Source organism: Papio anubis, chromosome 18 (assembly GCF_008728515.1).
Source record: "Papio anubis isolate 15944 chromosome 18, Panubis1.0, whole genome shotgun sequence".
In the NCBI taxonomy this organism is placed as follows: Eukaryota; Metazoa; Chordata; class Mammalia; order Primates; family Cercopithecidae; genus Papio; species Papio anubis.
Window position 1 is genome coordinate 46,662,375 of NC_044993.1, and position 13,186 is coordinate 46,675,560.

At 56.8% G+C, this 13,186-nt stretch overlaps 2 protein-coding genes across 2 annotated transcripts; both read right to left on the reverse strand.

Moving 5' to 3' along the window:
- Nucleotides 1-137: 137 nt before the first annotated feature.
- Nucleotides 138-5,950, reverse strand: TBX6 (T-box transcription factor 6). The gene is made up of 8 exons (XM_003916741.4): nucleotides 5,760-5,950; nucleotides 5,442-5,676; nucleotides 3,638-3,905; nucleotides 3,388-3,534; nucleotides 3,240-3,310; nucleotides 1,124-1,197; nucleotides 858-1,041; nucleotides 138-783 (listed from the first exon to the last, which is right to left on the reverse strand). Exons 1-8 carry the CDS (start codon nucleotides 5,875-5,877, stop codon nucleotides 570-572), a joined length of 1,311 nt encoding a protein of 436 aa, XP_003916790.1. The 5' UTR covers nucleotides 5,878-5,950; the 3' UTR covers nucleotides 138-569.
- A 1,050-nt stretch (nucleotides 5,951-7,000) lies between these two features.
- Nucleotides 7,001-12,479, reverse strand: YPEL3 (yippee like 3). Its single transcript, XM_003916742.3, is given in 6 exon segments — nucleotides 7,001-7,485; nucleotides 9,849-9,957; nucleotides 10,160-10,203; nucleotides 10,309-10,491; nucleotides 11,152-11,171; nucleotides 11,174-12,479. Coding segments are annotated over 6 exon segments (753 nt in total). The 5' UTR covers nucleotides 11,481-12,479; the 3' UTR covers nucleotides 7,001-7,395.
- Nucleotides 12,480-13,186: the final 707 nt, after the last annotated feature.

The window sequence follows — 13,186 nt, forward strand, 5'->3', positions numbered from 1 at the left end:
GAGATGGGCCTAGAGAGCTGGTAGATTTCGTGCTAGGTCAGGCAGCTGGAAACACAGGTTTAGATCTGGGTCTGGGTCTCCTAGCAAAGCCTTTGCTCACCCAGCCCCGCCCAGGGCCAAACACAGGAGCTTCAATGTTTCCTGAGCATGGATGGCTTTTGAGTTTTATTAACAAAAATACTCTGGTCCCAGAACAACAGACTGGTGTGGCCTGCACTAGTGGTGTGGGGGTGGGGATTGAGCCCCCCCCAAGAGCTCACAGGGGGACCCGGTAGGTGGGGATACTGGTCTGTAGCCCCATTTGGCCAGGCAGAGCCCCTTCCATTCACACGGAGGTGAGAGCCGGGAAGGGGAAGCAGGCCCCAGCTGGACTCCCAGCAGCCTTGGTTGGGCTTTGAAGCCAGAGCAGGGTGGGAGTGAAATCAAGGTGTGAAGTTGGGGGGGGGGAGTGGGCAGGCCCAAGGCAGCCATTTGGTGTGGGGGATGGGGCCGGTGGAGGTGAGGGGGCTCCAGGGCTGGGGGAAGGGAGCAGGAGGTTTGTGATGGAGGCAGAGGGGCCCAGCAATGGCTTAGTACATGGGTTTGGAGCCCACATCCAGATAGCCCCCAGGCCCGGGGTATGGTAAAGGGAAGGGGCCCCCTTGGAGAAAGTGCGGGGCAAAGGGTGCCGCCGGTGGAGCCGCTGGGTACCCGGAGCCCCCTGGCCCGGGCGGCAGCTCCAGAAATGCAGCCGAGTAGGGGGCTGAGCGCCCAGAGTCTGGAGCCTCTGGGAAGCTGGGGCTCCTGACATAGGAGAAAAGGATGTCAGAGCAGTGCCGAGGGTCCCGCAGCCCCGCCTGGTCCCCTGTCCCACTCACCTGGTGGGAAGGTGACTGGGGGCCCCGTGGAAAGCCGCAGGGTGCATGAGGTAGGCCTCGGCACTGGGGCCACCACACGGAGGTGCCAGGGCAGTGGTGACTTCCCCGGGGGTTGAGGCCTGTTCTGGGTCTGATTCATGAATGTCTCCACCCAGAGTGGAGTCGCAGGGACCACCTGGTGTTTCTGGGGAGAGGGAAGGGAGAGGTTGGGCTAGGGAGGATCCGTGTCTCAGGCCTGGCCCCATCGCCATCGGGACTATACTCACCTCCGCTCCCATAGGCCTCTGTGGCTGCTGGCTCTGGGCCCCGCAGTTTCCTCTTCACACGGGCATCTCGCTCCCTGGGAAACAGTGGTGGTGATGATGATGATGACGGTGATGGCCATGGTGATGGTAATAACAGTACTTACCCAGTGCCAGGCATTTCACCCTCCCAGGGACCCTGTCGGGTAGGGGCCATCATTATACCCATTTTACAGATGAAGAAACAAGGCCAGAAAATTAAATAACTAGAAAGTGGCAGAGCTGGAATTTTGTCCCTGCTCAAGCTTGTCCATGCTTTACTATTGTGTTTAGTATCAATGGAAACTCCTTCCCAGAGGCAAGGCCAGGGCACGGTCTCACCTAGCTCATCCTTCTGCCCCATCTCCACTCTGAGCCTCTGTCTGGAATCCTCTTCTGTCCCCTCTTCGCCTGCTGAACCCATCCTTTTTCTTTTCATTTTTAAAATTTGAGATGCGGTCTTGCTATGTTGCCCAGGCTGGAGTGCAGTCTGGAGTGCAGTGACATGGTCACAGCTCACTGCATCCTCCGACTCCTGGGCTCAAGTGATCTTTCCATCTCAGCCTCCTAAAGCGCTGTGACTACAGGCATGAGCCACCAAACCTATCCTTGCCTTAGTGCAAGCGCAAGTTCCTCAAGGAAGTCCTCCCTGACCTCCGAGAGCACACACCCCTCCCTCATAACATCTGTCACAGTTATGAGACAGTTAAATGCAAATGCTTTTGCATTTGATGGAGTGACTCCTTGGTTCATGTCTGTCTCTTCTGACAAACTGGAAGCTCCTTGAGGGCAGGGGCCAGCTCTGAGGGGCTACACTTGGAACAGTTCCCACGGCCTTATGGAACCTTTACTGTCCAAGATAACCTGGCTTCCCCTCCCCTGCCTGACTCCTGCTCACTCCACTGCAGCCACGCCACAGGCACAGCCCCGCCTCAGGGCCTTTGCACGTGCTGTTCCCACTCCCTAGTGTGCTTTGCCAGATGCCCACCTGGCTCCCTCCCATACTTCCTTCAGCTCTTTCTCAAGTGTCTTCTTCCTGCCGAGGCCTTTTCAGGCCTCTTATCTAATAGCTCACCCCAATCCTTCGTATCCTTTCCTGTTTATTTCTCTTCTCCTTTTTTCCTTTTCTTTTTTTTTTTTTTTTTTTTTTTTTTTTTTTGTGACAGATTTTTTTTTCTTTTTTTTTTGTTTTTTTTTTTTTTTTTTTTTTTTTTGAGACGGAGTCTCGCTCTGTCACCCAGGCTGGAGTACAGTGGCCGGATCTCAGCTCACTGCAAGCTCTGTCTCCTAGGTTTATGCCATTCTCCTGCCTCAGCCTCCCGAGTAGCTGGGACTACAGGCGCCCGCCACCTCACCCGGCTAGTTTTTTTGTATTTTTAGTAGAGACGGGGTTTCACCATGTTAGCCAGGATGGTCTCGATCTCCTGACCTCGTGATCCGCCCGTCTCGGCCTCCCAAAGTGCTGGGATTACAGGCTTGAGCCACCGCGCCCGGCCTCTTTCTTTCTTTTTTGATACGAAGTTTTACTCTTGTTGCCTAGGCTGGAATGCAATGGCACGATCTCAACTCACTGCAACCTCCACCTCCTGGGTTCAAGAGATTCTCCTGCCTCAGCCTCCCCAGTAGCTGGGATTACAGGCGCGTGCCACCATGCCTGGCTAATTTTTGTATTTTTAGTAGAAACAGGGTTTCACTGTGTTGGCAGGCTGGTCTCAAACTTCTGACCTCAGGTGATCTGCCCGCCTCAGCCTCCCAGAGTGCTGGGATTACAGAAGCAAGCCACCGCACCTGGTCTCTCTTCGCTTTAGAATGGCTTCCTAACAGATGGCATTTTATTTATTTCTCTTGTCTGCTTGTCTGCTGTCCCCACTAGAAATCAGTTCCATCAGGGCTGGGGCTTTGGTTTACTTTGTTTGATTTATCTCCAGTGCCTGGAACTGTCCCTGGCACATAGCAGGTACTATATAAGTATTTGCTGAGTCACTGAATGAATGTTTTTACTTACCACTGTATTCCTGATGTCCAGCACGGTGCCTGGCACACAGTGAGTGATTAATAAACATTTGTTGAATGCATGAACGAATGAATGAACAACTCCCACCTCTTACAGTTTCTGCCGTTCTCCCGGAAGCCTTTGGCAAAGGGATTGGCTGCAATCTTCAGTTGTGTGATCTGGGGACACACATCCAGGGTCAAAGCAACTGTGGTCTGGGCAGGGCGCCACCACCCCCTCAAGCAGGGGCACTCACCCGTGGGTTCTGGTAGGCTGTCACGGAGATGAATGTGGTCTCCGGGAAGCGAAAGGAAGCCATGCCCCCCCAGTGCTGGCTGCAGAGCTGAGCTGCCCGAACTAGGTGTATGCGGGGTTGGTACTTGTGCATGGAGTGCAGGATCAGCTGGGAGGGAGGAAATGGGAGTGATTCCCTGCCCTGTGCCCCAGCCTTGGCCTCCCTTCTAGCACCCCCCAACCCTATCCTAGAGTCCCAGCCTGGGCCTCACGTGGCCGTGGGGGTCTAGCGTGCTGTTGGTGAGCTTGACACGATGGAAAGACACAGGCTGCCTCATCCAATGTGCACCAGTGGCAGGAGAGTCGGGGTGAATGTAGACACGGTCGGGCAGGCGGGGCTCTGCCTTGCCGCTGGGCTCCCACCGCCGGCCCTGCCAGCGATAGCGAGCCCCGTCCACCGGAACCACGTCCAGAAGAAACAAGTAACGGGCCTCGGGGTCCAGGCCAGTGACTGACACTCGGCAGGCAGGGAACATGCGCCTGTGCAAGGGAGGGGACAGGAGAGGCCTGGTGCTACCCACTGGCCAGGGGTGGGCCCAGCACCAGTAACGGGACATAGCAGCAGGCTCCCCAGAGCTGTCAGAGAAACATCAAGGGAGGTGGAATTAGAACCCAGAGGGCAGGCCGGAGGCTGTGGCTCACACCTCTAATCCCAATACTTTGGGAGGCCAAGGTGGGAGGATCTCTTGAGTCCAGGAATTCAAGACCAGCTTGGGCAACACAGAAAGACTCCATCTCTACAAAAAATTAAAAAGTTAGCCAGGCATGGTGGTGCACACTGATAGTCCCAGTTACTACAGAGGCTGAGGCGGGAGGGTCACTTGAGCCTGGGAGGTCAAGACTACAGTGAGCCACAATTGCACCACTGCACTCCAGCCTGGGCAACAGGGCAAGACCCTGTCTCTGAAAAAGGAAAAAGGGCCAGGTGCAGTGGTTCACGCCTGTAATCCCAGCACTTTAGGAAGCTGAGGCGAGATCATGAGGTCAGAAATTTGAGACCCAGCCTGGCTAATATGGTGAAACACTGTCTCTACTAAAAATACAAAAATTAGCCAGGTGTGGTGGTGTGTGCCTGTAGTCCCAGCTACTTGGGAGGCTGAGGCAGGAGAATCGCTTGAATCCGGGAAGCAGAGGTTGTGGTGAGCTGACAAGATAGCGCCACTGCACTCCAGCCTGGGCAACAGAGCGAGACTCCATCTCAAAAAATAAAAATAAAAAAAAGAACCCAGAGGGCAGAATCTTAGATCTGGAAGGTTTTCTTGTCTCATTTTACATTTGGGGAAACAGGACAGACAGGTTAAGCGATCTGTCACACAGCAGGTTAGGAACAGAGCCATGACTCCTACCCCTCAAAGCGTATTTGCAGAAGCAGGGGTGACTAACTTTCTTGCTAGGAAATTCCTGTCCCCACCCTCCTCTCCTCCCCTGATGTCCAGCACCAGAATCTGCAGCTTTTAGATGAATTTGCTTTAGAAAAAATATACCCTGCCTGCAGTAGGGCTGAGGACTTTCCACGCTAGGGCTTGAGCTCCTGCCCTAAAGACCTCGTCTCAGGCCACACACTGACCATGTCCCTGCCTCTAGGGTGACCCTGGACCTAGATATACTGAGTCCTATTCAAGCTGCATACTGATCCCCAGTCCTGGTCAGATTTCCCTGATGCTGGTCACTGGGCTGGCCCTTGACCCCCTGTCCTTGTCTGGACACTGGTCTAGGCCACACACTAACCTATAACCCAGCAGGACTTCCTGACCCTGCCCCAGACTGACCCATGACCCTTGCCATAGATTGGTCCCTAAACTCAGCCACAGACTCCACAGACTAGCCCTTAACCCTTGTCACAGAATGACTCCTGATTCCAGCCACAGAGTAACCCCTGCCCCAGGCCATAGTCAGATTCTAAGCCTAGGCAGAACTCTAGCCCCTAGGGAACCTCCCAGACCTAGCCCCTCCCCAGGGACTCTGCTTTTCCCAGGAGACCCCCACCAGAAACACGGACCCTGACCAGCCCCTCACCTCCCAGCTTTGGTGATGATCATTTCTGTTCCCACAGAGCTGAACTCCTTCCATAGCTCCCGGTTCTCCAGGCTCAGGCTGACCCCAGGGAGGGAATGGAGGGCCTCTGGAGCTGATGGGGCCGGCTCAGTGCCCATGGCAGGGGGCAGAAGGGGCAGAGGTGGGTGTGCGGCCAGGGTGCGGGGAGCAGCCTCCATCCCGGAGAGGAAGCAATCCAGTTTGGGGGTGTCCAGGTCTGGAAGCCGGGGAAGAATGAGGAGCCAGCCAAGGGCCCCAGCCTCCCTATTCTCCTACCCAGGAGCTGGTCCCAACGCTCACCGGGGTAGCGGTAGCCCTCTGCTAGGCCGGGTGGGAAGCTGGAGTCGGCCCCAGGTTGGGCGGGCCCCAGGCGGTAGCCGGCCCCCAGGGACGGGTACAATTCTCGTGGATGGTACATGTTGTAGTTCCGTCTGGCCTCAGGTCTCGCTGCCTAGAGCCCCCGGTGCTGCGAGATGCCCCCTTTATAGCTCACAGCTCAGCCCCTTCCAGACCCAGGATCACAGCCCCTCCCCTCTTTGGGGCCCTGGATTTGGGCTGGGGTGGAGACCCCTGGGGCCTCGAAGGGGTCCGAGCAGGGGCCGGATACCTGGGTAGGGTCCCCTCCTTCCCTCCCTCCCCACCCCCGGCGGCTTCATTAGCCTCGACCCCCTGCCCCCTCATTACATAATTAACTCCTCGGCTTGATTGATCCCCGGGGCTCGGACAGGGACGCAGTTTGGCGCTTCCGGCCAGCTGGTCCCCGTTCCCACGGGGGGGAGCCCCAGCTAGGGATAAGCTGGGGGGCGGGGCATGGAGCCTGGACGGAGCCTGGAGTCCCGGGACACACCTTGGCGCCCCCAACCTTCTGGCAGGTGACCGCCCTCCGCCCCCCTTCACTTGGAGGCCGGGCCCTGGAGGGAAGCAGCATGACCAGAGGGAAAGTGCAGGCTGGAGGGATGCGGCCTGAGCTGATTTCACAGGGCACTTGGGGTCGCGAGGAGGCCGCAGCCCAGTCCCGAGCACCGTAGTCCTCCCCGGTCCCCATGCTTTAAAAAAACCCTCCACCCTGAGCCAAGCCTCCAAGGTTCGGAGGCGCGCACAGTCCGACAGCTTCTGACGCCTCGCGGCAGGGTTTCCCAGAAGGTCCCACGCTGGGGAACCCTCGGAACTACACTTCCCGGCAGGCCTAGCGTTGAGGCGCGCCCGAAGGAGCCGGACGGACCACGCGGGGGCCGCTGGAAGTTGTAGTCCGGCCGCGAGGGGGCTGCGAGGCCGGCGACGCGGTTGCCTCCCTGGGGCGCTGTCCCTAAGCGGCGGCCAAATGCTGCAGACGAGCACACGCAGATCAGGCGAGGTCACAGCGTAGGCAGCCAGAGTGGGCTCAGGGCCTCCGCCGGCAGTGAGACCGCCCCGGTTCCTGGAGACCCAGCTTGAACGACTTGCCTACCCCATGCCCCGCCGGGTCTCAGAACCGCACAGGTCTATAGGGGCAGAAATCTCCGCTTGAGCTTCCCCTCCCCGGATTACACGCGAGCCTGAGCTGTCTCCACTCCATTGTTTTATTATGTACAAACGCTACAGAACGAGGGGGACAGACACGCGTGGGGTAAGAGGGGCCTGGTGGGAGGAGTTCACAGAGCAGACGGTGCACTGGGGCCAGGAGAGCAGAACACAGGCCATATCTATAGGGCAAGCGGGGAAGGAGGGGGTTAAAAACGAGATCCAAGCCAGCCAGATCGCAGGAGGTGCGGGGGCGTCGTCCCCCTTCTGTTCTCCCCCCAAGGTCACAGTGCATGCAATAAAATATATGTACAGGAGCTGGATCCGTCCTCTGCAGGGGCCCTGAGGGTCCAGAGCTCCCTTTGGGCGGAGGGAAGCCGGTGGCGCTCCCTGGCGGCCAGGCCGGGCTGGAGCCACATGCGTCGGGGAGCGGGGGTCAGTCCCAGCCGTTGTCTTTGATCATGTGGTTGAGTTCAATGATGTACTTCCCCTCTTTGTACTTCTGGCTGCTCTCAAAGGCCTGTTCCTGAAAGGAGGGGCGGGACCATCATCCCCGGAGCAACAGTCTCACCACAAGGCACAGGGGTTGGGGAGTGGACATGAGTGGCCCCATTTTACATATGAGGAAACTGTGGCGGAGGGGCAGGGCCGCGTTTCTCACAAACACAGAGTAGAACTCCCTGACTCAAAGGTACTTTTCAAGTATTAATGATGGCTCCAACAGAGAAGATAGGGAAGTGGCTAAAAGATTTCACAGTTCAGGTTTGCAACTGGTGGCTTCATGGCCATTTTGGCCTACAACATGTATTATATGTGGCAAACGACATATATAAACTCTCTCTTGGACAGCAGTTTAATAAAAATAACTTTAAAGTATTAAAATATAAGTAGGCCGTGCTCACTCCAGTTTGCCCAGCCTGCCCCCAACTCCCAACCCCTCCAGTCTATGCTACCCTTTACACATCTACAGTATCTGCTTGGCCTTGCAGGTACTTGAGGTTTTTTTTTTTGTTTGTCTTGTTTTATTTTGAGAGGGAGTCTCGTTCTGTTGCCCAAGCTGGAGTGCAACGGCACGATCTCGGCTCACTGCAGCCTCCGCCTCCTGGGTTCAAGCAATTCTCCTGCCTCAGCCTCCTGAGTAGCTGGGACTACAGGCACCCGCCACCACGCCGAGCTAATTTTTGTATTTTTAGTAGAGATGGGGTTTCACCATGTTAGTCAGGCTGTTCTTGAACTCCTGACCTCAGATGATCCACCTGCCTCGGTCTCTCAAAGTGCTAGGATTACAGGCATGAACCATCATGCCTGGCCTGGCACTTGAGTTTTTGACCTCTTGTCTAGGCCAGCCCTTTATTTATTTTTAATTATTATTATTATTATTATTATTTTTGAGACGGAGTCTCGCTCTCTCGCCCAGGCTAGAGTGCAGTGGTGCAATCTCGGCTCACTACAAGCTCCGCCTCCCAGGTTCACACAACTCTCCTGCTTCAGCCTCACGGGTAGCTGGGACTACAGGTGCCCACCACCACACCCAGCTAATTTTTTTTTTTTTTTTTTTTTTTTTTGAGACGGAGTCCCGCTCTGCCGCCCAGGCTGGAGTGCAGTGGCCGGATCTCAGCTCACTGCAAGCTCCGCCTCCCGGGTTTATGCCATTCTCCTGCCTCAGCCTCCCAAGTAGCTGGGACTACAGGCGCCCACCACCTCGCCCAGCTAGTTTTTTGTATTTTTCAGTAGAGACGGGGTTTCCCCGTGTTAGCCAGGATGGTCTCGATCTCCTGACCTTGTGATCCGCCCGTCTCGGCCTCCCAAAGTGCTGGGATTACAGGCTTGAGCCACCACGCCCGGCCGCTAATTTTTAAAATATTTTTAGTAGAGACGGGGTTTCACCGTGTTAGCCAGGATGGTCTCCATCTCCTGACTTCGTGATCCACCCACCTTGGCCTCCCAAAGTGCTGGGATTACAGGCATGAGCCACCATGCCCGGCCGGCCATCTCTTTGATAGAGGTCGAGTGGTCAAGCCACCTGTCCAGAGACACACAGCCAATCTGTGGCAGGGCCAGCAGTGAGCTCAGGTCACGGCTGGCTGGCTGGCTTTGCCTGGGGCATCTACCTCACAGAGGCATCACAGCTCCAAGTGACGCCTGAAGAATCCTGTCCCTTGCAGTGTCCCAAGAGCATCTTCCTTTGCCACATCTAATCTGATCCCTGTAACAATCCTGGGCGCTAGACAGTGGCTTTATCTTCCACTGACAGATAAGGAAATGAGACTCAGGGTAGTGAAATCAGACCCTGGACAGCAGCAGTGGCAATGAGGGCTATGGAAAGGGAGGCTGGTGAACCCAACCTCCATGTTGTTGCACAGTCTGGGGCAATTTTTTCTGATACTCTGAATGACAATATAAGCTGGTGGTCAAGAGTTTGGAGTGAAAAAAAAAAAACCAACCAACTCAGATTCTGGTCCCTATTCTGTCACTTACCAGTTGTGTGATCTTGGGCAAGTTACCTAACATCTTTGGGCCTCCCTGTCTTGTTCTGTAGAGATAATACTAGCTTCTACCTACAGGATCACTGCAATGATTGAATGAGATAACAGACGCCAGGCACACAACAGTGCAAGGCACATAAGCATTCAATAAATGGTGACTCTGATTATATCCTAACTCTCAAATGCGGATCCAAGTGCCTGGGAGAAGGGATGGGTTAAGAGAAAAGTTCTACAGCCCTTGCAGGGTGCAAGAGAAGAAAATGTGGTCAGGGATGAAAAGACAGTCTGACTTGTGTGAGCTAGGCCTATGCAATCTGAAAGGCTATAGGATGACTGCTTGTCAGGAGGAGGTGTTGGAAGGTCAGGTCAAAGGCTAGCCTAGGGTCAGAGGTGGCTGACTCACATATTTCCAGCCCAAAGTGGTCTTGCAGTTCTCGCAGTGGATGTCGGCGACAGCATGGAGGCCGGTCAGCAGCACCCGCTCCTCGGCTGGCCCGCAGCCCACGTTCACCCTGTGGGGACATGGGGCAGTCCCAGGGAGGGTCCTGCCATCACAGGGCCCCCCTCAAGCACTGTGCCTGTCCTCCGCATCCAAGAGATGATGCTCACAGCTTCCTGCCTGCACCGGGGAACTCTGGGAGTCTCAGCAGGATGCCAGGGGTCACAGGTCACAACAGATGTCAGGGAAAGCAAGAAGGGAGGCCAGATACTCACACAGAGTTGAAGAGGTAGGCACGCCCCTGACTGCCCTGGAAGGACTAAAGGGTGGGAGGGTGGGAAGAGAGGAGGGGGTCAGGGCTGCCGGTGGGGAGCTGCCAGGCAGCCCCTATAGGTTCCAGCCCCACTGTGGCCTGGTTGGTTACCTTGGAGATGAGGTCGTCGTGGTTGGCCAGGTGAGCGCGGCAGTGGGCACAGCTATACCTCCGGTGACAATCATCCAAGTAGGCCTGAAACGTCTTGGGCTTTGAAATCCGCACCATGGCGGGGGCCGGGGGCAGTGGCCCCACGCGGGGAGCGGCCCACGGGGAGCAGAGGGAGCCCAGTGCCTGCCGGGGAGGGAGTAGGTGGGCTGTCAGGACCTGGGCCATACACATGCGAGGCACTCCCAGAGCCGTGGGGACTCACTCTGTCACACTCGGCTGCTCTCTCCTTTCCCCAGAGCCAGCAGCCTCTCGGGGACCAGAGGCGTCTCAGTTTTGACTCAGTGAGGAGGCCTCAGGTTGCATCAATGGGGAAACTGAGGCTCGGAGGAGCCCAGGGTGAGTCACCCGCCTGCTTCCGGCCTCACCCTTGCTGACCTGGCAGCTGAAGCTGGAGGAAGGGGCTTTGGAGGGCTGGGCTGTCAGTTCCCAGTTTCGGGGGAGCATGGACGGGTAGGCGCTGGTTGGTCCTTGCGACCTCATCTGGAGAGCAGTGGGGTTCACTGGGGGTTTAGGGGGTTCATCGGGGAGAGGGTCCCCCGCCTGGAGGAGGCAGGAGGCCTCGCCGTGAAGGTGGAGGGTCACCTAGCAGAGGAGGGGCTCTCACCTGCGGTCGCCGAGGCCTCCTCTACGCCCAGGGGCTCTTACCTGCATCGCGGAGCCTTACCTGGACCCCGGGGCTCACCTGGGGCGCGGGGGTGGGGGCGGGCGCCGGGGGAGGGGGCAGTCCTGGCCGGCTGGGCGGGGGCGCGGGGCGACACGCAGCCCTGACGGTGCGGGCCTCACCTCGCCTGGGCGCGCGGGGCCCGGTCCGCCGGGGTGGGCTGGCCTGGGAGTGGGGGGCGCTCCTGGCGGGCGCCGTCCCCCCCGGCCCGGGTTCGCAGGCGCCTGGACTTGTTTACACCGAGCCCAGCTGCTGCCGCCGCTGCGGCGGGAGGGGGAGGGGACCCGCCTCCCATCCCGGCAGCCGCCGTGGCCAATGGGCGCTCCGCATGCAAATGAGGGGGGCGCGTCACACGGCGGCCGGCGCAGGCCCCGGCCGCCCCTCCCCCGCCGCCCGCTCCCGCCGGCCCGGAAATGCGGCTGCGGCCCGCGCGCCCCCGGCCTGCTCGCATTCCTGCTCGCGGCCCGCGCAGGGGCGGGGTCGGAGGGTCTAGGCCCGGCGCGGAGCGGGGAAGCGGGTAGCGCTGGGACGCATGCCGTGGGGAGATGAGTATAATGACCCGCGTTTGCCCGCCGCCCGTGCCCCGCTTAATCCCCGCATCAATCCCGTGAGGCCGTTTTTCCCGTTGACTCCACTGTACCGGGGGCTGAGGCCCAGGGAGGTCTCGCGGCTCCCCAGGTTATCCAGCTAGTAAGAGGCGAAGCTGGAATTCTCACTGTGGGCCCATTCCATGGCCTTTGCCAGAGCGCCAGGGGCACTCTCAGTTCACCTCTTAGCAGGGAAGACCCAAAGGTGCGCATTCCTGGCAGGCCCTTGGCAGCCAGGGCGTCGGACCAGGCAATTCCTACTGCCCAGCATCACCTCCTCCAGGCAGCCCCTCGGATGCCTCTGTTGGGACAGCTGAGTTCCTCTTCAAAGACTCAACTTCCTGGTCATAAGCTGTAAACAGATTCTACCCCCGCTTTTTCTTCTTTTTCGCAAATAGTCTACCCTATTTGGGAAAGTTAAACCTTAGTCAATCGGGATCAGCTCAGATTGTGCTGTCCAACCCCCCAGCCAATGGGGAAAGGACACAGAAACAGGAACTGCGTTAGGGTTAAAAACCACTTCCCTCCTCTGTTCAGGAGGTAGGGGGGTGCTCTTGAGATTACAACCAGTGCAAGCGGCACCCTTCTGCAGAAGTAAAGATGCCTTGCTGGGAAGTCTTTTGTCTCAGTGCTGGTTTTTCTTGACTACACCGAGCGCTTGTTTTCAACAAATTTGGGGGTCTTCCAGGATCCCATTATCCTTTGGGAGGGGTAGCGATTACTTTTCCTCGTGAGATGCGTCCCACTGCCTTGTTGCTGTGGCCCCGGGAGGGGAGGATTGGGTCCACCCGAAGTGGCAAATAAATCTGGACTCTCAGCAACCTGGGCAGGAAGGATCCTTAAAATTCCCAGGCGAGTGGGTAACTCTGCACAGACCAAGATAAGAAAAGTTGCTACTGGGGCGAGAAAGTATTTCCTTGGTGGTGGGGGTCACTTGGAGGTTTTAAGTGCATGGTTGAGACACGTCAGTGGACACGAATCGAGTGTGGAGTCCAGACTTGGTTCCGTGGTCACCTCATATGGCTTAGGGCGGTTTTCCAGTCAGGGGGATTATACCGACCCACTATTGCTAAGAGGGGCCTAAAATTGCCATGAGGGAAGCGGCCAAAAAGGACAAAGGGAGTATTCACACGAGTGCAAGAAACCTCCAGTGGGAAAAGGGAGAGGTTAAGCCCCTAGGAAACGGGCACCAACCTCCAGAATGGAAATACCCCAAGTAAGACAGGGAGTACAAAAGGCCAAGTGGACGATAAAAGTTCCCCCTGACAGTCCTGTAGGCCTTATGTTAGAGTACTGGAGAGATAATGAAAACCAAATACAAGGAAAGACAGTGAATGATAAAATATTGCTGTTTTATTTGGACCAAGGAACCTATCCTCAGACCCTCGGTCTTTTGGCCAAAGTTTGGATCAGATGAGGACTGGATATGCCAACTCTTAATCCAGTATGTTAATGAAAAAAGTCCAGTCTCGCAAGAGGAAATAGGTTATGCTCTGTGTTGGAGACAGGAACTTGTCCTTTCCTTTCCCTTAAAGGATGATGTAAAAGAGAAACCAAACTCAATACCCCC